The 25,480-nt window shown below is 43.2% G+C and overlaps 1 protein-coding gene across 1 annotated transcript in view; it reads right to left on the reverse strand.

The window, feature by feature from the left end:
- Positions 1-25,480, reverse strand: part of LOC124795933 (venom carboxylesterase-6-like) — a 115,789-nt gene that overhangs the window by 39,211 nt on the left and 51,098 nt on the right. The window contains exon 5 of the mRNA XM_047260013.1: positions 1,826-2,031. Coding sequence (XP_047115969.1) covers positions 1,826-2,031 — 206 coding nt within the window. The remainder of the gene's footprint in view (positions 1-1,825; positions 2,032-25,480) is intronic.

Genomic DNA, 25,480 nt, shown 5'->3' on the forward strand with positions numbered 1-25,480 from the left:
ATCCTGCTGGAATTGCCCAAGTCCGTCGGAATGCACAATGGGCGTGAATGGATGCAGGTGATCAGAAAGGATGCTTGTGTCCGTGTCACTTGACATAGTCGTATCTAGACGTTTCGGGGTTCCCATATCACTCCAACTGCACACGCCCCACCCCATTACAAGCCTCCACCAGCTTGAACAGTCCCCTGCTGACATGCAGGGTCCATGGATTCATGAGGTTGTCTCCATACTTGTACACGTCCACCTGTTCCATAGAATTTGAAACGAGACTCGTCCGACCAGGCAACACGTTTCCAATCATCAACAGTCCAATGTCTGTGTGAAGAGCCCAGACGAAGCATAAAACCTTTTGTCATGCAGTCATCAAGGGTACACGAGTGGGCCTTCGACTCCGAAAGCCCATATCGATGTTGTTCCGTTGAATGGTTCGCACGCTGACAATTGTTGCTGACCCAGCATTGATATCTGCAGCAATTTGCGAAGGGGTTGCATTTCCGTCACGTTGAGCGATTTTCTTCAGTTATTGTTGGTCCCGTTCTTGCAGGATATTTTTTCGGACGCAGCGATGTCGGAGATTTGATGTTTTACTGGATTCCTTATATTCACGGTACACTCCTGAAACGGTCGTACGGGAAAATCCCCACTTCACTCCAACCTCGGACATGCTGTGCCCATCGCTCGTGCGCCGACTATAACACCACGTCCAAACACAATTCTTGATAACATGCCATTCTAATAGCAGTAGCCGATCTAACAACTGCGCTAATCTCTTGCTGTCTTATATAGGCGTTGCTGACCGCAGCTCCGTATTCCGCCTGTTACATATCTCTGTATTTGAATACGCAACCGGCCGGAGTGGCAAGCGGTTCTAGGCGCTACAGTCTGGAACCGCGCAACCGCTACGGTCACAGGTTCGAATCCTGCCTCGGGCATGGATGTGTGTGATATCCTTACGTTAGTTAGGTATAAGTAGTTCTAAGTTCTAGGGGACTGATGACCTCATAAGTTAAGTCACATAGTGCTCAGAGCCATTTGAACCATTTGAATACGCATGCCTATATTAGTTTCTTTGGCACTTCGGTGTATTTGAAATGCAACCACACAAGTTTAAGCTACTCAGTAACTTTGGCTTGAGCACAAAGCAGTGTCTTTTTTCTTAAGCATGAAAGTAATTGGATCCAGATATGAGTAGAAGGCAAAAAATTACATGCAGTCTTAGCTCATAATTCAAGACTAAACTCAGAGATATTATTTAAGTTACATAAGCATTTATGTCAGTTGCGACCTTAAATGTTAATATAACTTTCTTGTAGAGAGATAAATTCAAAGAATAGTCAACTATAGACCTCATCTGTGGTTGCTCAGCCGCCTGATACAAGACTTTCTATTTGTCGGTTTGCGCCTAGAAGAAGATGAGGTGAAATGATTAGGATAACACAAACACCTAGTCGCGAAGAGAAGCATACCTGCGACCCGACAAAGAATCGAATCCGGGACCCCGCGATCTAGAGGCCACGACGCCAACTACTAGACCGCGAGGTGCGATGTAGAAGATGAAGACGACGATGATGATGATGATCCTTTGTTCCGAGAGTGCTCTGAAAGTCCTGCAGAGAACGCTGGGCAACTTCTGTGAAATCTGGTAAGTAGGAGAGAGTTGCCGGCTGAATTGAAGCTATGGGAGAGAGCAGTGACTCGTGGTTGGATAGCTGAATAGGTAAGAAGTCTGCCAGTCCGCACAGTTTAATGCGTGAGGCAATCTCGAAGGGAAATTACCGGCGAGTGGCGAAAGCCGGGCGCCACGTGGCGGCCGCGCTGCACTTACGAGTACTTTGGCGGCCTTGCGGACCAGGAACTTGGCGCGCTTCTTGGAGAGGCACTGCCGCAGTCCCTGGCCGTCGTGCAGCTGCTCCGGAGGACATTCGACCAGCTCGCCCAGCCGGAAGGCGCGCCGCCGCGCCTCCGCCGTCGACACGTGCGCCCAGGGGCTCAGCGCCGTCCCGGACAGCGACACCGAGCGCGCGAACTTGCCTGCAACAGCGCGGGACGCTCTTCACCGTAACGGGATGGTACCACAAACCGTCAAGGAAGTTCACTACTGGCCATTAAAATTGCTACACCACGAAGACGACGTGCTACAGACGCGAAATTTAACCGACAGGAAGAAGATGTGATATGCAAATGATTAGCTTTTCAGAGCATTCACACAAGGTTGGCGCCAGTGGTGACACCTACGACGTGCTGACATGAGGAAAGTTTCCAACCGATTTCTCATACACAAACAGCAGTTGACCGGCGTTGCCTGGTGAAACGTTGTTGTGATGCCTCGTGAAAGGAGCAGAAATGCGTACCATCACGTTTCCGACTTTGATAAAGGTCGGATTGTAGCCTGTCGCGATTGCGGTTTATCGTATCGCGACATTGCTGCTCGCGTTGGTCGAGATCCAATGACTTAGCAGCATATGGAATCGGTGAGTTCAGGAGGGTAATACGGAACGCCGAGCTGGATCCCAACGGCCTCGTATCACTAGCAGTCGAGAGGACAGGCATCTTATCCGCATGGCTGTAACGGATCGTGCAGCCACGTCTCGACCCCTGAGTTAACAGATGGGGACGTTTGCAAGACAACAACCATCTCCCCGAACAGTTCGACGACGTTTGCAGCAGCATGGACTTTCAGCTCGGAGACCATGGCTGCGGTTACCGTTGACGCTGCATCACAGACAGGAGCGCCTGCGATGGTGTACTCAACGACGAACCTGGGTGTACGAATGGCAAAACGTCATTTTTTCAGATGAATCCAGGTTCTGTTTACAGCATCATGATGGTCGCATCCGTGTTTGGCGACATCGCGGTGAAGCACATTGGAAGCGTGTATTCGTCATCGCCATACTGGCGTATCACCTGGCGTGATGGTATGGGCTGCCCTTGGTTACACGCCTCGGTCACCTCTTGTTCGCATTGACGGCACTTTGAACAGTGGGCGCTACATTTCAGATGTGTTACGACCCGTGGCTCTACCCATCATTCGATTCCTGCGAAACCCTACATTTCAGCAGGATAATGCACGACCGCATGTTGCAGGTCCTGTACGGGCCTTTCTGGATACAGAAAATGTTTGACTGCTGCCCTGGCCAGCACATTCTCCAGATCTCTCACCATCTGAAAACGTCTGGTCTATGGCGGCCGAGCAACTAGCTCGTCACAATACGCCAGTCACTACTCTTGATGTACGGTGGTATCTTGTCGAAGTTACATGGGTAGCTGTACCTGTACACGCCATCCAATCTCTGTTTGACTCAATGCCCAGGCGTATCAAGACCGTTATTACGGCCAGAGGTGGTTGTTCTGGGTACTGATTTCTCAGGATCTATGCACCCAAATTGCGTGAAAATGTACTCACATGTCAGTTCTAGTATAATATATTTGTCTTATGAATATCCGTTTATCATCTGAATTTCTTCTTGGTGTAGCAATTTTAATGGCCAGTAGTGTAAAAACCTCTGACAAGTTATTGTAACACCGTGGCGAGGCTGCCATTTCGGCAGCCCACTGGCACTTCTGCAGCGGAGCAAAACCATTAAAATAAAACTGAGGTTTGCAAATACAGGGTGCTTTGTTCCACATTATATTCTGGTGTTAACATAGAAAATTGTTAATTTTGACTTGATATCAATTGATACTAAATTATAACAATCTTACGATTAGTGGTCAATGACCTACCTACGTCTTTGAACGCATAGCGCCACTTACTTGGATCGTGTGATCTACATGTAACATTTTTAATGTTCCATTTATTATTTCACTAAAATAGCTCATTACGCTCTATTCCCATGTGCCCTGATACACCACTTTTTTATTTTGTCATTGTATGTAACTTATTATTATAGTACAGGGTGGCTACAGTCAAACTTTTTCCACTTGAGAGGGCCCGTGTGAAAAACGAGTGTTCTACATCTACATCTACATTTATACTCCGCAAGCCACCCAACGGTGTGTGGTGGAGGGCACTTTACGTGCCACTGTCATTACCTCCCTTTCCTGTTCCACTCGTGTATGGTTCGCGGGAAGAACGACTGCCGGAAAGCCTCCATGCACGCTGGAATCTCTCTAATTTTACATTCGTGATCTCCTCGGGAGGTATAAGTAGGGGGAGGCAATATATTCGATACCTCATCCAGAAACACACACTCTCGAAACCTGGACAGCAAGCTACACCGCGATGCAGAGCGCCTTTCTTGAAGAGTCTGCCACTTGAGTTTGCTAAACATTTCTGTAACGCTATCAGGCTTACCAAATAACCCTGTGACGAAACGCGCTGCTCTTCTTTGGATCTTCTCTATCTCCTCTGTCAATCCCACACTGATGAGCAATACTCAAGTATAGGTCGAACGAGTGTTTTGTAAGCCACCTCCTTTGTTGATGGACTACATTTTCTAAGGACTCTCCCAATGAATCTCAATCTGGTACCCGCCTTACCAACAATTAATTTTATATGATCATTCCACTTCAAATCGTTCCGTACACATACTCCCAGATATTTTACAGAAGTAACTGCTACCAGTGTTTGTTCCGCTATCATATAATCGTACAATAAAGGCTCCTTCTTTCTATGTATTCGCAATGCATTACATTTGTCTATGTTACGGGTCAGTTGCCACTCCCTGCACCAAGTGCCTATCCGCTGCAGATCTTCCTGCAATTCGCTGCAATTTTCTAATGCTGCGACTTCTCTGTATACTAAAGCATCATCAGCGAAAAGCCACATGGAACTATATAACTATGAAAGATTTTTGAAAAATTTGTAAGGATATGCGGAAAAAACATAACTAAAAAAACCATTGAAATAAATGCATTTCAGTTTCCACAAGAGAGGTAACATTTGTTAATTGCGTACCAAGTTCACGTTCGAGGCTACAAACGATGTTCATTGTCACGACCTTCCGCGATAGCTGATTGCTCTACTGCTGCCCGTAACAACGTTGAACCAAGGGATGTTCAGCTGTCAGCTCGTGCACTGCTTGAAGATCGCACATTGTTTCCAGCACTCACCGTCATGCCAACAGCAACTTATGCAACAATCTGTGGCGCAATTGGCCTTCAGCCTGTCCTATGAGCAGTACCCAAACCGCCAGTTAATTCGAACTTCCGAATCATTGAAACTTTCTGGCGGATTAAAACTGTGTACCTGACCGAGACTCGAACTCGCGACCTTTGCCTTTCGCGGGCAAGTGCTCTACCAACTGAGCTACCCAAGCACGACTCACGACCAGCCCTCAAAGCTTCAATTCTGCCAGTACCTCGTCTCCTACCTTCCAAAATTCACAGAAACTGATCTACCAGGAAATTTCATATCAGCGCACACTCCGCTGCAGAGTGAAAATCTCATTCCGAATCATGTTTTCCAGTCCGGGGGAGGAACGAGAACCTCTTAGAATTCCTTTAACGTGTCGATACTGACGAAGATCAGCAGCACTATTGCTGTTCTTTTGGTAAGACAGATTTACGAGTAAAGCCCTGCTCATCTCCTCCAGACCCATGTTTACTGTCTTTCAACCGTAATGTACACGAAGCTTGTGTCAACCGTACGTTGCCGTACAGTAGCCGGCCGGTGTGACCGAGCGGTTCCAGGCGCTTCAGTCTGGAACCGCGCGACCGCTTCGGTCGCAGGTTCGAATCCTGCCTTGGGCATGGACATGTGTGGTGTCCTTAGTTTAGTTAGGTTTAAGTAGTTCTGAGTTCTAGGGGACTGATGACCTCATATGTTAAGTCCCATAGTGCTCAGAACCATTTTGAACCGTGCAGTAACGGGCCTAAAGGCAGGTCTTGACGTTAAAACTACTAACAACGCAAATCCTTCAGTTGGGTTCCCATACGGTAAATTGTTTTCCTTCTACAGTGAATCAAGTAGCGGAAGTTTAATTATAACCACATTGTATACCTGAAACGGTGGCAACATCTTTATTCTACTGCAACCTGTGGCAATTTTGTCTTCTTATCATGGTTGCATGGGAACTACCTTAGAAGACTGTCACCTCATGTTACGTACACAACTGGTAATGCTATTGTCCTTGTGGTACCTTTGCACTTGGGTAGGTAGGAATGGAACCCTGTTTGCACTTTTGTTCAATGTTGCTTAGTTATTACTACTAAAAAGATATTATGTACTTTTGTATACCAGTTCGTGTGTTACATATCTATTAAGATTTTAAACATGGCTGAAACAGCAACTGTTGAAATTCTTAACGGTAAAGGATGACTGGTATCCTGCAACTGTTTTGGCTGTGATATCTTAAGATGGAAATAATTCCGAAACTTTGCATTCACACTTTGTGATCAATAAAGTCGTTCTTCACTTGCTGCATGACTTTTTACGGAGCGTGCCAGTTTAACTACAGATCTACACATGTTTACGAGAATAGTCGCTAGCTTCCTACGTGATTGTGATCGTTCACACTGATGATGGCGAAGAAATCAATGGAACACACAGGCGGTCCCTGCTGTTGATGACGGCGGAGTTCAAGAGAAGAATTGGCCAGAAGCTAAGTCCAGAGTGTAGAGAAAGTCGTCGTAAGCATGTTCAAACGTAAACGTAAATGCAGGAAGATCAGTCACTCTGTTACTATCAATGGCGCGTATCGAAGGCTTAAGAGAACAGCGGTAACAGCAGGACAAGTGCTGGGACACTATAGCGGCAGTGGATGGGCCCACGTGACATGATCGCACAGCGGCAGCGCCCTCTATATAAGATGAGACCACGGTGTGAAACATGAGTATTTCTGGCCTTTCCTCTGTATGGGACTGGGAGGATCTGAACCACTGTCAGATACTGATGAAAAAGCTACTAACAAACGTCAGCCCTCGAAAGCAGCAGGAAAGTGACGTTTCGAGACAGCGGTTTCTCATCCTGCAATATTGCTACTCGGTATCTCATGACTAGTGTACGAATATTGAATCAATGGCTTCAAGAGGGCAATACTCTAAACAAGAGTTGTAAACCTACTGTAGGCTTCCGTAAATTACCATAAGTAAAGGTAAACTACGGTAGTTTTCTTAGTAGCTTTGGTCAGTTAAGGTGGTCGTACCTGCATTACCTGTACATTTGGTGTGTTGCATACCTGTCGGGCACTACCTTAAAACGATCGCTTTCTTACTACGTTCCCCTAAACCGGAAGTGGTGAACGGTCTAGAAACAGAATGGGGATATAATAAAGGGCCAGGTAACCTACGGAACATTTTTGGTCCACATAGTTACACTTCTGTGTGTTCCTTACTAATAAACATTATTTATAGCAAAACTGAAATTTTCAATATTTAATTCAGGTTTTATTCGAAAACAGATAATTTTTGCGTGAAACAGAGGGGTGTTGTAGTAAAAATAAAGAAAGCAATACAGATCTATCATATAGCGCTCGAAAACGCAATTTCCTCAACAAAAAAGAAAAATAAAGAAATTCAAAACAGAAATTTATCAACCATCGCTCCAGTACTTCGGTAAACTGTTGCTGGATGAACATCAATAAAACGAACAAACTACAGGAACGGAGGATACCTGACTGAAAATGGATGAAAAAAGGTCTTATGAATACGTGTCCAGAAACGCATCATCACCACGGTAGATGGCGCTGACGAATGAAAGTTTCTCTGACCACGTGCCGTGTCTGTAGACCACAGATAACGATTATGCAGACTGATGATGCTAGTTGTGTGACTAGGGCTTTCCGTCGGGTAAACCGTTCGCCGGGTGCAAGTCTATCGATTTGACGACATTTGGACGACTTGGGCGTCGATGGCGAGGAAATGATGATTATTAGGACAACACAATACCCAGTCACTGAGCGGGGAAAACCTCCGACCCAGCAGGGAATCGAACCCGGGCCCTTAGGATTGACATTCTGTCGCACTGACCACTCAGCTACCGGGGGTGGACGATTCGTCGGTAAAGAGACCTAATGACAGAAATCCCATAATTGTGATGGTCTGGTGCAAAAACCGTCGACAAAATCCTTTCCGTAGACGGAAATCAGCTGCTGCTAATCCTTACACTCGTTGCAGGTGATGGGGATAGTAGAGGATGTCATGCAGGAAACAAATAATCGTACTTTGGCTTACACCATGTTCACGGTCCATTTGCCTGGAGCTTGTTTTAACAGATGGCAGCACCCTGTTTTCGAGGTCTCAATGTGAATATCTATCAACGAGGTACCGCAAGACAGGACGTGCTGTATTGATCTATTTCTAGACAGAGGGGGTTCAGCTGTTACCCTATCCAGCATTTCTCATCCTCTGAAATCAGCTGAACATGGTCTGCTGACTCATCAGTCACCAGCCACAATAGGGATAGAGTTGAAGTAGGATGGAATGACGTACATTTATCTGTCTGTCATCCAAGCTCTCTTCAACTCGATGCCACTACTTTAGCCATTTTTGCTGCAGAGGTAGTTGCTCCGTCTACTACATTTCGTAGTCGGGATACTCTCAAGTTACCTATAAATATAAAGATATATTCTTCCTACTAATCTTGTATACGCACGATAGGAAAAACATTATTTGCTATCATACCTGGTGTTGCAATTTTCATGGTCAGCAGTGTATACATTTACTCACTAAAGCTTTCTAAAGCGCTGTAGAAGCATCCAGAAAAGTAATATTTATTTCCGATTAGAGACAAACGTGTCGATTAGCAGTTTATTGCGGCTAGAGTAATTTTGTCCAACAAATTCCCTATAGCGCGCCTCTCAGAGACGTAGTCAGTTCCCTCTGTGACCCAGCACTATTCTCGTTGCTAATTGGTGGACGAAGTACCTCAGTAACTATCTTTGCTGTGAAAGTTTCACAGACCATAACAGAATAGATTAACATCTGAACGTGATCTGAATCTGGTAGCTCACTGTCGAATACTTCATTGCGCTTGGATTCTCACGTTGCACTGGCGCAGCCGCAGCTATGTGTCGAGGTAGGTCCTCCTCATACGTAAATATGATGATATAAAGCTACCCAACTGTGGCGTGTATATCTACGCACAGGAAATCAGTAAAGCTTCTAGAAGGTTGCAGAGAGTTCTGAAACATACTCGCAGTTCAGGAAAGTCTTGGAAATGCCTTTCCTGTCTCTCAAAGTGCACTTCGAACCAGTGTGATTGTAGCTGCCGCATGGCTTCAAACACTGTTTGAGCTAGTTCAGTATGGTGCTACCTTATCTGCCGCCTGGGCAAATGTTAACTCAAAGCTGTGACTGTTTAGATGTCCTATCAACTGTCCCTTTTCGTCTTCCAGCATTGATTGAGTCTCTGAAATCTTGTTAGTGGAACAATTCTCTATCGAAAATTTATATTCTTTAATATTCCGTGACATCTTTGATTATTAAGCTACAAACATTGTTATATGACAACATATTACACGGCGTACAGGGTGTTTATAAATTAGTTATTAAAAAGTAACCTTTGACTGTGAAAAAGCTATTGTAACACAACCAGTGTCCCATCTGTAATCAATTTTCCGCCAAATCCTATGAAGTAAATCTTGATGCATGCTGGCAATTGCTTGTTATCAGTTGTCCCAACTCGCAGGTGTTTCCCGGACGCGGAAGAACACACACACTGTCTTCAAGGTAACCCAAGACACAGGTATCCACTGTAGGTAAATTAGGTGATCGTGACGGCCCATATACTGTCCCACCACGTCCAGTCCAAGTCGGGACATTCCTACGGAGATATGCGACTACTCCCAGATAAAAATGCGTGACGAACTATCTTGGTGGGAAACAAATTCTGTACCCATACCTTGTTGTAACTGAGGCATTAGATAATGTTCAAGCATGTCCAGATACGATATTCCAGTTACAGATGACGCGGAAAAAAAAGAAAATATCGTAAATCTTGTTACCGCTTCCACCGCAAAAAACAACTTAGGCGAGTCCCGTACGTGTTCGATTTCATGACGTGCTTTCTGCTCACCCCGTATCCGAACATTATGCCGATTAACTTCACGGCACGTATGGAAGCTAGATTCGTCAGTGAACACAATTTTACTAAGAATGTCACCTTAGTCTGCATTTTTTTTCTACACAAAACGCAGCTCGTTTTTCTTTGTCACTTTCTCTTAAAGCTTGTAACAGTTCCAGTATGCAGGCTGTGAATGACAGGCATTTCCGTAATACCTTCAACACTGTAACAGTAGGCGCATTCAATTCTAACCTAGCTCGCCTTGTTGCTTTACCGGGTCACTTGTTCAGATGCTCCGTCAGAGACTGCTGGCCGACCATGACCCGGTGTCTTACGTGATACACAGCCAGTTTCGCTGAGACGATTGTACCAATTAAATAAGTTTGTCTTTAAGCTGGTGGCTTGGGATATTTAGCCCTGAATTGTCTCTGAGTTGTAGTAGTGGATATGGATGAGTGAAACGAGAAACAACAATTGCGCAAACCCAAATACGTTATAAGACTTCATGATGACTGCAGGAATGCCACCTACCCGGATATCGGCAACTAACAGTGTGAGGTGGGAACAGAATTTGAAGATGCATCAAACATTTATATTAGTTATTTACACTTTCACAATTAAAAGTTACTTTCGTATAACTATTTTATAAACACCATCTATATGTGATAACATGGAGAATCCTGCTTTGTTAACATGGTTGTAACGTTATACCCCAGACAGCCACATATTCTGAGAGGTGAAAAACTATTGACATGTAAGGTCTGAAATAGTCCAATTAATACCTTAGGCTAAGCTTTATTTGAAGTTAGTTATAACCAATCGTGGAACTTTAAAATCCAATTGTGCTGCCTTTCCTTCCTAAACAGAAAAATTAGAGATATTCTGAATTATTCGTAATTTACTGGGTTATACATCCATAGCAATATTTTCGTGATGTTAATGCCGATTCGTGATTTAATCATTTTAATTGAAGTGTCGAGAGACAGTGGTCAGTCGTAAGGCACGGGACAGATGTTCAGGACAGATTTAACCCCTGGCTGGTCATCAACATTTAGTTATAAATAACGACATTGTGGAACCACTTGAAAGCGTTGTAATGTACATCTCTTTCCAGAAAACTAGTTTCTGTCATGCAACCACTTTCAAGTCACAGCTTAACACAAAATAAAATCAATTTTTTTCACAGCATCTGTAACGTACGAGAGTGTCTATAATCTTATACGTTTTTCCGCAATCACCTGCTGCAAAAATCGAGTTTATGACAGTGCCAAGCAAAATGTCTGATCACAGTAGTACCATAAACTCGGCACACATTTTATTTATATATTACCAGCTTAAAAATGTTCCTATAGGAGCTAATAAAGAAGGCCAATATACTCTTGTTTAAAAGACTCTGACTGAAAAGGGTACCTGCCACCTCATTCTACCTACCTCAGCATCTTTAAAATTTTTTCCAGAAATTCTGGCATCTGAACATATTCATGTTCTTTTTAACATGCAACTCACCTCTCACACCCATAGCTTCCCAAACCGTAACTCGCTCACAATCACCAGCCCATCACTGTAAGTCGTTCATAAGCATCCACTCCCACTTGCCCGCTGTCACTCACTCATTCACCCCAACTCATTGACATTGTCTCTTTATATCACTCTATCACTGTCCCCCATCTCACGTCTCACAACCAAAGTCTCCTTCGTTCTGTCCGACTACTACTGTCTCCTCTCCATTGTCACCGGCTCCCTCTTATTCTCTTACTGCTAATACCTAATTTATTCCTGTCCTGCTGTCTCTTCTCACTGTCAATATCAATCTCTTCCTCGTTGTCACTGTCATATACTCTATCTCTCATTATCACTGGCTCTCATCCATTTCCACTCTTTCCTTCTCTTTATTTTTGTCCCACTGGCACTGTCTCCTTCATTCTTTTCCTAGCACCGTCAACTATGTTCCACTACCACTTTATCCCTCTCTTTCTCTCACACTGCCTTTATCTCCTTCGTTTTTTCTACAACACTTCAACTCTCTACTATCTTCCAGTATTTGTTACTTTTCCGACTCTTCCGCACTTCCCCTGTCCATTTCTCTCTCTTCCTCTCTCTCAGCATAAAAAGTGCGAATGTGTTGGCATGCCAAAATTTTTGGGAACATTTTTAAGGTGTCGAGGAAGATATAATGTGCAGCCGGAACCACACTTTTCAGTCAGAGTCTTTTAAACAGGAGCATATTCGCCTCTTATGTGCTCCGATAGCAGCATTCTTCCGCTGATTCTCTTCTTTTCCCTGCTACAGCAAGACATGTGACTCATATGAAACGAACTGTATGGGTTAGTAAAATTTTAGTAGTTTACTTACGTGAAACTGAGATAATGCAAAACTAATTTTACACCTAAGACAGAATTTTACGTGCACAAAACTTTTGAAGTGCTTCCGTACTACAACGTGGAGTCACCAGAAAACTTCTGACGACAGCGGAGAAATATTACAGCATATTTCTCCGTGCCATGTCACTTTATAAACTACATCTTTGCCTCACACCGTATTCCACCTGCGTATTTTGCGTGTACACCTAGAGTAACTTTGGACTTCTGTATCTCAAAAACGGGTGAAGACATTAAGAAAGTTTCTAAGGAAGCTCGATATATAATGTAAAAAATATAGTCACCTGCTGTCCATAGCCGTCTTGAAATCCGCGGCTCGGTTTTGGTATCCAAAACCCAGTTTTCGTGGTGTTTCTCGATAACGAATACAAATTTTTGAAAACTGAAACGTCGTACTCCTACATAAATGTCTAGAGAATATACCGTTAAAATTTGAGCAATTTGCTACGGTTAGTTGATTAGATATCTGCTGCGGATGGCGAAACAATGGCAAAAACTGTGCGGTTCTAGGCGCTGCAGTCCGGAACCGCGGGACTGCTACGGTCGCAGGTTCGAATCCTGCCTCGGGCATGGATGTGTGTGATGACCTTAGGTTAGTTAGGTTTAAGTAGTTCTAAGTTCTAGGGGACTGATGGCCTAAGATGTTAAGTCCCATAGTGCTCAAGGCCATTTGAACCAATGGCGAAAAATTCGGGTTTTCTCAGGAACCGTCCATGAACTAAATAGCATCTCCATAAGCCCCTTAAGGCCCACCATAGACCACACCTAATACAAAAGAACCATATGATTTGCTCCATTTGCCTAAGCTGGAGAAACTATGAAGCACACATATTTTGAACCTTTACTGTAGGATAGTTACAGTAAGATAGCCATTTTGTTGAATATACAAATGGTCCCTAGACCAAGGGCTATCCAAAACACTTGACCCTATCTTTCTATCACCAACAGAACCGCGGGCATGAGCCTCGGAAGAATACACTCCGAGGCGACAAAAGTCATGGGATACTTCATAATATCGTGCCGAACCTCGTTTTTCCCGGCATAGTGCAGCAACTCGACCTGGCATCGATTCAACAACTCGTTAGAAGTCCCCTGCAGAAGTATTGAGTGATGCTGCCTCTATAGCTGCCCATAATTGGAGAAGTCTTGCCGGTGCAGGATTTTGTGCACCAACTGGCATCTAGATTATGTGCCATAATGTTCCATTGAATTCATGTGAGACGATCTGGGTGGCCAAATCAATCTCTCCAGTTGTTCAGAAAATTCTTCAAGCCAATCGCGAACAGTTGTGAGCCGGAGACACGGTGGATTTTCATCCATAAAAATACCATCGTTGTTTGGGAACATGAAGTCCATCAATGTCAGTGAATGATCTCCAAGTAGCCGAACACAGTCATTTCCAGTTAAAGATTGGTTCATTTGAACCAGAAGACCCAGTCCATTCCATGTAAACACACCCCACACCATTATACAGCCACCACCAGCTTGCACAGTGCTTTGTTGACAACTTGAGTCCAAGGCTTCGTGGAGTCTACGCCACACTCGAACACTGCCACCAGCTCTTAGTAACTGAAATCGGGACTTATCTGACCAGGGCACGGTTTTCCAGTCGTCTAGGCTCCAACCGATATGGTCACGAGCCCGGGAGAGGAGCTGCAGGCAACGTCCTGCTGTCAGCAAAGGCACTCGCGTCGGTCGTCTGCTGCCATAGTCCAGTAACCCCAAATTTCGCCGCACAGTCCTAACGGATGCGTTCGTCGCACTTTCCACATTGATTTCTGTGGTTATTTTACGCAGCGTTTCTTGTTTGTTTATACTGAAAACTCTAAGCAAACGCCACTGTGTTGACTGTGGTGAGAGGTAATTCCCGAAATCTGGTATTCTCGGCACACTCTTGACATTATGCATCTCGGAATATTAAATCCTCTAACGATTTCCGAAATGGAATTCCCCATGCGTCTAAATCCAACTATCATTCCGCATTCAAAGTCTGTTAATTCCTGACGTGCCGTCCTAAGAACGTCGGAAAGCATTCCACAAAAACCATCTGAGTACAGATGATGGCTCCGCCAGTGTACTGCCCTTTTATACCTTGTTTTCGCAGTACCGCCGTCATCTGTATAACTGCGTATCGCTATCCCATGACTTTTTGTCACCTAATTGTAAAGTTTATAACATATGCAAATCGTTACACAAGTGAAGAGATCGAGAATGTTCGTAGATAAATGACGGTAAAGAGTGCGAACAAGGCGCTGGTAGGCAATACGCCCGTTGCGCACGATGTAGGTGAGAAGAAAAAGTTCGTTAGGACTGCCAACTAGGGGGATATGTCGGATAAAATGGGTAACTAGCTGGGGGATCTAGATAACATTTCAGCGTCCTGTATATCTAACACTAATGCACAACGGCTGACACGGTATGAATACGGAGCTCCACAACCATTAAACAAAACGGGGATTTATTTTATTAAGCGTCCGCAGTGCGATTGTAAGTATGTGGGACAAACTGGTAGAAGCTTTTACACCAGGTTCAAGGAACGCTGAAATGTAAGTAAACACAGATCTGTATTATCTATGCGTCTTGCACTTAATATTCACAGGCTAGGTGATATCGCGGACAGTCTTTCAATATTGCGTGTCTATCCTAAAGGCCTTGGGAAAGCCATTCATGATAAAACTCTACCATCTGGTGAGGAAGATGTATGAGACAGGCGAAATACCCTCAGACTTCAAGAAGAATATAATAATTCCAATCCCAAAGAAAGCAGGTGTTGACACATGTGAAAATTACCGAAGAATCAGTTTAATAAGCCACAGCTGCAATATACTACCACGAATTCTTTACAGACGAATGGAAAAACTGGTAGAAGCCGACCTCGGGGAAGATCAGTTTGGATTCCGTAGAAACACTGTAACACGTGAGGCAATACTGACCTTACGACTTATCTTAGAAGAAAGATTAAGGAAAGGCAAACCTACGTTTCTAGCATTTGTAGACTTAGAGAAAGCTTTTGACAATGTTGACTAGAATACTCTTTTTCAAATTCTGAAGGTGGCAGGGGTAAAATACAGGCAGCGAAAGGTTATTTACAATTTGTACAGAAACCAGATGGCAGTTATAAGAGTCGAGGGGCATGAAAGGGAAGCAGTGGTTGGGAAAGGAGTGAGACAGGGTTGTAGCTTCTCCCCGATGTTATTCAATCTGTATATTGAGCAAGCAGTAAAGGAAACAAAAGAAAAATTCGGAGTAGGTATTAAAATTCATGGAGAAAAAATAAAAACTTTGAGGTTCGCCGATGACATTGTAATTCTGTCAGAGACAGCAAAGGACTTGGAAGAACAGTTGAACGGAATGGACAGTGTCTTGAAAGGAGGGTATAAGATGAACATCAACAAAAGCAAAACGAGGATAATGGAATGTAGTCAAATTAAATCAGGTGATGCTGAGGGAATTAGATTAGGAAATGAGACACTTAAAGTAGTAAAGGAGTTTGCTATTTAGGGAGCAAAATAACTGATGATGGTCGAAGTAGAGAGGATATAAAAAGTAGACTGGCAACGGGAAGGAAAGCGTTTCTGAAGAAGAGAAATTTGTTAACATCGAGTATAGATTTAAGCGTCAGGAAGTCGTTTCTGAAAGTATTTGTGTGGAGTGTAGCCATGTATGGAAGCGAAACATGGACGATAACTAGTTTAGACAAGAAGAGAATAGAAGCTTTCGGAATGTGGTGCTACAGAAGAATGCTGAAGATAAGGTGGGTAGATCACGTAACTAATGAGGAGGTATTGAATAGAATTGGGGAGAAGAGAAGTTTGTGACACAACTTGACTAGAAGAAGGGATCGGTTGGTAGGACATGTTTTGAGGCATCAAGGGATCACAAATTTAGCATTGGAGGGCACCGTGGAAGGTAAAAATCGTAGAGGGAGACCAAGAGATGAATACACTCAGCAGATTCAGAAGGATGTGGGTTGCAGTAGGTACTGGGAGATGAAGGAGCTTGCACAGGATAGAGTAGCATGGAGAGCTGCATCAAACCAGTCTCAGGACTGAAGACCACAACAACAACAACATCCTAAAGGCTTCACGCTGAACATGCTGTGGGAGATAGAGATTTTCAAATGCAAAACCAGTAATCCTGACATCGGTCTGAACGAACAGGTAGAAGTTAAAAATATATTGAGAAACTTTTTTTTGCAATGCTTGCAATAGCTAATTAGTGTCTTAGGTAATTCGTTCTTGTTGTTCCTGATCCACAGTCCTACCACGGTCACTATTCCTAGGGTCCTTTATCTGTTTTGTGCTTGTTGGCCGTATAGTGCCATGTTGCGTGGACACTGGTTTGGTTATTCATCGCAGCTTCCACGTTTTTGGTCCTGCTGCCATGAAGTGTTAGATTACGTCGTAGTAATGGCGGCGCCTTGGGAGTATTCTTACTGCAATTTATTACCTTATATGTTTTATTTATTTGACATAGTGTTTTATGCAGTATTATATGTCCTTCTGTCGATGTTTACATTTTCAATTCTTCTGTCTTGTGTTTTTATTGTTACAACTGCTTCCGGGCTGTTATAATACCAGTTATTTGTTTAAATTTATATGCGTCTTACATAGAGCTTCGGTATGATATTAGACGTGATCTGCGTAAGTTTTATGTTTCCTGATTTTATTTCTTTTACTTCAGACTTTTTTTTTACTTTTTTCTAGTTTCTTTGGACTTGATCCACTATGCTTTTTATGGCATGAGCATTTCTCGTACAGATGGCGGAAGATACACGTCTGCAGAGCACGACAAAGTAGAAGTTCTGCAGCATTATCATCTTCAGCAAAAGACGCTGTAACTAAAAAGTGCACACAAATGTGTGCTAGGAACCTGCGCCCATTTACATTAATATCTGGTGGAGGGTTTTGCTCTTCATGTCGGGAGCTTGTAAATACCGCTTCCAAGTTTACACAGGTGGATGCCTCCAACATTCTCCTTCATCCTGCGACGGCGGCACGAAACACTGAAAGACAAGCCAATGAAATGTGAGCGAATTATGATGATAAGCACTGTGAAGGCCACATCTTTTAATGCCTGTATATGTACATCGAATTTGTAGACCGATCCATATCGGAAAACCTGTTACCTATCGGTTACTGCACAAAATGGTTCAAATGGCTCTGAGCAGTATGGGACTTAACTTCTAAGGTTATCAGTCCACTAGAACTTTGAACTACTTAAAACTAACTAACCTAAGGACATCACGCACATCCATACCCGAGGCAGGATTCGAACCTGCGACCGTAATGATCGCGCGGTTCCAGACTGAAGCGCCTAGAACCGTTCGGCCACCAGCGGCCGGCGTTACTGCACTCTTTGTTATCATGATAGGACACTCAAAAGCATGTAGTTGGCAAAAGCTCACTTTTCTGAGAATAAAAAATCCGGGGAATTTAATTTAGCACCATGGTGAGATTCCTTTTGTCATCGACCGAGGTGCTAACATTTGCAAGGCACTGAAATTCTTTCTGCATTACGCATGTATTCCACATCTTTCGAATATAGACCTAAAACTCGTTTTCGATTACGATTATTTGAAAAATGAAATTGCAGTCGTTTATTCGACGTTTTATGCTGCCAGAGACAGGGTTCGTTTCATGAAGAAATTCGTTACAGACAAGCTTAAAGCAACAAACCGAGGGCTTTGCCGCAATGGTAACACCGGTTCCCTTCAGATCACCGAAGTTAAGCGCTGTCGAGCTTGGCTAGCACTTGGTTAGGTCACCGTCCACGTCTGTTGAGTGCTGATGGGAAGGGGGCTGCAATCAGCCCTTGTGAGGCCAATTGAGGAGTTACTTGACTGAGAAGTTGCGGCATCGGTCACGAAAACTGTCAACGTCCGGGAGAGAGGTGTGCTGACCACATGACCCTGCGTATCCGCATTCGGTGACTCCCATGGGTTGGGGATGACACGGCGACCGGTCGGTATGGTTGGGCGTTCAAGGCCTGTTCAAGTCTCAAGTAAGAAACGGAGACTAGGTGTAACAGGTTATTTAGAATGTTGCAGTCTGTAGTTAGCCAGTGCGACAAAATAATGAAGATACTTGTGGAGAAGGGTGTTACTGAAAATCTTAATGGTTACAACAACGAAAATGCAAAGGACCTCGCGACGGTTTTATGTCACCCAAACCTGCAAGGCGAGAAATATCCTACAGCTCAGTCCGTTTTGTTATTGCTTCATAAACTGAAAAGTCTGTAACGCCGGTCCCGACAATTCAGAGGTTTCTTTAATTAGTGTAAATCAACTTTTCTTGTTTAATACGAGCTTCGTGCCCGGCAAGTACAAATCGTAGTTAGTTTCAAAACACAAGTTTCAGTGTCACTGGTATTTGGCAGCACAATGAAAATATCACATTATTTTATATTAACTGTAGGTACTTGGTGCGCTGAAAGAGCATTGTCTCCCCCTCATGGTGGAGAAAGTAGAAATTCGGACGTTGCACAGAACAGCTAGAGTTTTGTGACACCCTACAGCCTACTGAAAATGATTTCCGTTGCTAATTGACACGAAACGTTAAATTAGTGCCGAAATATCAAATGGCTCTGAGCACTATGGGACTCAACTGCTGAGGTCATTAGTCCCCTAGAACTTAGAACTAGTTAAACCTAACTAACCTAAGGACATCACACACATCCATGCCCGAGGCAGGATTCGAACCTGCGACCGTAGCGGTCTCGCGGTTCCAGACTGCAGCGCCAGAACCGCGCGGCCACTTCGGCAACAGGTAAGGAGGAATTGAATTACAACTTGACACTAATGTGCTATTCTGTTTCTGTCTTCTTCTTTATCTCGCTCAACCATTGGACCAGCTGATCCGTTGTGACTTCTTGATCAGTCATTATTCTCTTGGGTTTACCACTGTTCCTTCTTCCATTGGGGATGCACTGTAGCAGTTGTTTTGCAATGCGTTCATCGCTCATTCCATCTATATGTTCTTCCCGTTCTTTTCTGTATTTCTTAACCTTTACATTTTGGTTGAAAATTCCTCCATTATTCTGCATGGAGTCATTTTTTAATCTGTTTCCTCTCGTTACGCCCTGGACTATTCTCAACAGACTTATAGCGGGACGTTGGAGTCTACAAAATGTTCACAATCCAGTTTTCACCTCCATATCGCCCACGTGGAACTTTCACAACATTACAAAATTTTATCATTGGTCCACTCTTACTTTTCTCTTGAGAGTTCATTCTGATGGTGCCTCATATCATATAGACTCTCTCAATCTCTTTTTCAGTATCCACTTCGCAGGGATATGGTATTCCACAACCAAAGACTCTGAAGGTGTTAAGTTGTTCAGTAGTTTTGTTTTCCAATATGAAGATATGGGGAGGGGGGGGGGGGGGGGGTTATGAGCCTTGGAAAAATGGACTACGTTTCATTTGTTGATATACTTAAATAATGTTGCTTTGCTATTTTACATAGTTGATGTAAAGCTCTCTGTAAATTATCTTCGTTATCGACAACTACAATCTGGTGGTCAGAAAACATAGTTTTCATAAAATTCTTTCTTTGAAGCTGTCCTCTATACCAAATTTCATAACCCGTTATTCCCATTCCCTCACAATGTCGTCTACACATAGATTAAAACGCTTCGGTGAAATACACCCTAGTCCGAAACATTAATTAATATCTTCTTGGCCAATATTTCCAGATTCTAACTTCAAATTTATCTCTGTTCCTGTTTACATACAATTACATCGGATAACTTCGATAGATGTAATGATATGCCTCTTGTTCCATAATATCATAGCTTTCTTCTGTGCACGTGACAGAAAGATTTCCTGTAAACTGTAAAGACTATGCAGTATGTTAAATGGTATTCTCTTCTTTTTTTCTCTTATTTGTTTTAATGAGAAAATTTTATCTTAGCAGCACCTTCCTTTCCGAAAAGCAGTTTGTTCTTCGAGTAATGTGCTGTCTACGAAGTTCCTCCTTCTCTTTACTGCCATCGTCATATACGTCATGTACTGTGTATGCCCTTTTTATGAGACCTATACCTGTAATTTTCACGGTCTGTTATTCACCCCCTTTTGAAAACGGATATTGCTACTGCTTTCTTCCATTCCATTGATAATTTTCTTTGATGCCAGCATTGATTTACAAAACCTAAAGCCTATATTTAGCTTCTTCTGGTAAGTAATAAAAACGTTCTGTAGTTAGATTGTCGGTTCTAGGAGCTCTTCGGATTTTACAATTCTTTAAGCTCCTTAAAATATGTTCTATCTATTTACGAAAGACATATGTTGATTCCTTCTACTTCCTCTTTCTCCTTTTCTTCCCACAACTGATTTTTACAAAACAACTTTTCATTTGATGGTAAATAAATCTGTTATAGATCTCAATTGCGGAAGTCCAGGAAAATTTGAGAATTTTTTCTGTTTGAAAAATTTATTTTCTATTTGCATTGAATTTAAGTTCCCAAAGTATCGTAACATTTATCCATTCCAATTAACCGCTGATTCTCCAGTATGTCCACACGCGCTGTTTTTCTAAGGTAGCATTCATATCTCCTCCTACGACAATAAAGTCCTTGTTACTTTTGGAATCAATGACACTTCACAAGTTCTTGTAAAATTTATTAGATGCACCCTTTTTTCCTTCTTCAGAGGCATATACTGATATAATTCTCATATATCCAACAGCTACTAGAAATTTGCGCGAAATTTACGCAACTTTAAGATGTCATCCTGGTCCTTCTGTTTTTGTGATAGTTGTGACATATTTAGTCTGGCCCGTGTAGATAATGTCAGCAGCTCTCACAAGTCCACGTCTTCGGAGTGGCTGGACTGTGGGCCACCCGATTCTCGCTTGTTTTTAACGCGAATGGATGGTGGTGATGACGACTATCCGCTTCAGAGGTGAAAACGTAACAATAGTCATTATCCCAACATAGTTATACTAGCGAAAAGTATGCCGGCTGGAGTGGCCGAGCGGTTCTACGCGCTACAGTCTGGAACCGCGCGACCGCAACGGTCGCAGGTTCGAATTCTGCCTCGGGCATGGATGTGTGTGATGTCCTTAGGTTAGTTAGGTTTAAGTAGTTCTAAGTTCTAGGGGACTTATGACCTCAGCAGTTGAGTCCCATAGTGCTCAGAGCCATTTGAACCATTTGATTTAGCAAAGAAGTATGTGTTGTGTACCAGCCTCCAAATGCAGCTTATTTCAGACAGACGAACTGGATTTAAAACGAAATGAGTCGATGATATTCTAACAATTCATTGCAGTTACATTTTTTTTTTAGATTTCTGGTTTTTAGGTGGGAACATTCACATATGTAAATTTCAACGAATAAAGCAGATGATGCTATGGAAAACAATGAACTTTTTTCACTGCGAGACCGACCATCTCCACAAAAGTGGGTAGTTCCTTGGCTTTTCTTCGAAATTTTTAACTGTTTCCAATTTTTTTTTTTTTTTTACTTCTCTCTTACGGATCATAAATGATGCCGTAATTGGACACTGCCGCGCAGGAATATTCGTCTATAGCATAACTAAATTCATATTGGGGTAGTTCTACCAGTTGAGGTGAATAACGCCAGCCCAAAGACACGCAGAGCTACTACAACGTTTATAGCAGCGAAGTGGCGAGCGCACCAGACCCGCCGACCTCTGAACTCCCTTCTCACGGCGCCTCGTTCGACCACAGCCTGTCCCCCACCCCCTCCCTCCCACCCTCAGAGCTTTCAAATTGTAGATCTCTGCTGCTCTCAATAATAGCCCTGAGCAAACTTAGCATCGAGTGGCAATCCTTAAGTGTAACTACTTACTGTTCAGTTTTAGCCTTATTCTTTTAGTCTCTGACTTTCGTACACACTGAGCCGGCTCTGTTTGTGTTTATTTAGACTCTAGGCCCTCGTCGGTGCTTGCAACATATGGCTGACTTACGTCAGGCGCATGTGTGAGATGATATAAGCGCGGTCAAACTTCTATGCTCCCTCTGACGAGCCATGTACGGCAGATGTGCTGCCTTTTCACCTTAACTTGGACATATACACTTGTTTTCATTTTATCTGACCTTATATGCTGATGAACTACTTGAAGCTTTATCATAACTCGTACTGTTTGGACATATTGTTTCATTTTTCAACTCTTAGTAACAACTGAAGATGAGGATGAGACCCGGAAACCGGTTGTGTAAGACATACTAAATGCAAATGTTGTACGCTGTAGCAGAGGTTTCACTATTGAACGGGATTAGTCATTGTTGCTGCCAGAAGTCGCAGTTCCGGCAACTAAATTTCGCACCCTCCATGCAATCTCCATGTGCGATTAGAGACAAACCTTTCACAGATCAGAACAGAACAGACAAGCATCTGAACGTGATCAGGAGCTGATTAACTCAATCGTGAATACTTTACTGTACTGGAATTCCAAAAATACTGCTCGGCCCCTCCCGCCGGAGGTTCGTGTCCTGCCTCGGGCATGGGTGTGTGTGTTGTTCTTCGCATAAGTTAGTTTAAGTAGTGTGTAAGTCTAGGGACCGATGACCTCAGCAGTTTGGTGCCTTAGGAATTCACACACATCAGAACTTTTCTGTCAATAATACTATACTGGGGCAACCAGAATCTGTGTCGAGGTCCGCCCATCCATAAACTCTGAACTTGCACTCATAACCAGTGTTGTGTTACCTATAGCTGTCACATGACTTCACACACTGCCTGTGTTGGTTCAGTTTGGTGCTACTTTATCTGGCGCCTGAGAAGATGTTGGCTCCTAGCTGTGAATGTTAAGACGTTCTCACAGCTGTCTTTTTCATCTTCCAGCACTGACTGAGCCTTTGAAATCTTGTAAATGTAACAAAGCTTCATCGAAAATTTATATACATTAATATTCTGTTACACGTTTGCTTCTTAAACTACAAAAATTTAATTTGACAACATACTGCATTACCTCTACACATTTTGAACAAAAATCTGGAAACGCATAGAGAAATGCATGCTTCAACATAAAAATCCTGCAGGTAGCACAGTTTTACTTGACCACGGATGGCACCTATGCAATGTCATCAATGCTTCGCAAGTGCCAGTAGTGGACAGAACAATGTTCTTTGTAGTTGTGAGTGCGTTACATTAGATCAAATTGCATCAAATTGTTGGTGCCTGTATGGTGGGTTCTTCAGTAACCAAGGTAATCGAAGTATTTAGTGCTTCAAGAGGCACCGTATCAAAGATTCCCATCACATACAATGATGGCGGAAAAAAATCATCTTCTAAGTCACAACGTGGACGAAAGTGTGGATTGAGTGATCGTGGCAGACGCTCATTGAAGAGGAATACGATCAAAAATAACAGGACAACAGCTTCAAAAGTCACCCCAGAACTGGAAGTCGCAGACACGAACCCTGTAAACAGCAAAATAACACGAAGGGAGATCAATACGCAAACAGGGCGAGCTGAAATTCCAGGACTGCTCATCAGTGTTGCTAATGCCTGTGACAGGAGTATGTGGTATCGCAGCCTTGAAACCTGGACTATGGAGCAATAGAAGAATGGCATTTGGTTGCATGAGACTTGATTAACTCTGAGCATAACTTCTGGTCGAGTTTACATCTCAAGAGGGGAACATGACATGTGATGATTTGGGCAGAAATATCGTGGTATTCCAAGGAGGCCAATGTCACTCTGCTAAGTCGATTACTGCCAAGGTTTATGTGACCATTTGGCTGAACATGATCATGCCATGATGCAATGTTTGTTCCCCAACGATAATGCTGTGTTCCAAGATGAGAGGGCCCCTGTTCACACAGCTCGAATCGCTAAAAACTAGTTTTGTGAGCACGAGAATGAGCTGTCGCATCTCCCTTGACCATTACAGATACCAACTCTCAATATTATGGAGCCCTTGTTGTCTACTTTGGAGAGAAGAAAGATATGAGGTACCTTCGAAAACCATACAGGAGCTGTATTTACCCATTCCGAGACGACTGGAAGCTGTTTTGAAAGCCAACCAATTTAGTCATGTGTTTTTGGTGTCCATCCCAAGTGTATGATAAAATAGACAGTGCTGCAAGCGTTGTTGTAAAACTTCAGCCACATAGACTGACAGGTGAATAATTATTGAAATTTATGATGTTCAAACAACCTTAATCAGTTAAAATCTAAGGCCAAGTTTTGATTCAAATTAGTTATTAGCACTTTTGCTGCCTTTGTTCTTAAACAGAGAGATGAGAGCTGTACTAACTTTATTCGTAATGTTTTAGATCATAGGTCCGTATCAATAGTTTCCGCTGACGGGAGCGTCTCCAGACACGTCTTTGGCATGGAGTCTCGTTGACTGGAGTAGAACTGTCTTCAGTGATCAGTTCCGCTTCGAACTGAGCCACGATGATCAGCATATACGTGTCTGGAGATGCCACGGACAGCGGTGGGATACCAACCTATCTCCCGCCATACCGTTCGACAAACAGCCATGATGGTCTGGGTTGCCATATCATTTCACGGCAGTACCCCTATAGTTGTCATTCGAAGCTCCCTTACAGCGGTACGTCGACGGTATTCTGCGACCCGTTTTGTTGCCCTTCTTGGCAAACCATCATGGGCTTACATTTGAGCAAGATAACATCGGCCCGCACAAGCCGACAATTTCTATTGCTTACCTACCGTGGCCAGCAAGGTCACCTGATCTCTCCTCAAATGGGAAAGTTTGGTGCATTATGGCCTCCTAACTAGCTTTGGATTTTGACAATCCTACGCGTCAGTTGGAAATCATTTGGCACGATATCCCTCAGGAGGACATTCAACAATTATAAATCAATGCCTAGCTGAATAACTGCTTACATAAGGGCCAGAGGTGGACCAAAAGTGTTACTGACTTGTTCAATTTGTGAAGCTCTTTGTCTCGAATAAATCATCCAATTTTTCTTAAATTGTAATCGTTTGTTTGCTTATGTTTGTACATGTACATCACATCTACCGATTTCTGTGTTATTCGGATAATTATTTCGTTGTGAGTCGTTTTTCTCTTATGTGTAACAAATCGAAACTCTTACTGTGTTAAGCGTACTGTCTGGTCAAAGTTGTACAGTAAAGTCTCCACTTTTTTTTATTTACATTTTTTCAGTCCACTTGATTTTCAGCATTCTTCCGGTTTTCTTACCGTAGCCCATGACTCAATTCC

The sequence above is a fragment of the Schistocerca piceifrons genome, chromosome 4, assembly GCF_021461385.2.
Source record: "Schistocerca piceifrons isolate TAMUIC-IGC-003096 chromosome 4, iqSchPice1.1, whole genome shotgun sequence".
Lineage (NCBI taxonomy): Eukaryota > Metazoa > Arthropoda > Insecta > Orthoptera > Acrididae > Schistocerca > Schistocerca piceifrons.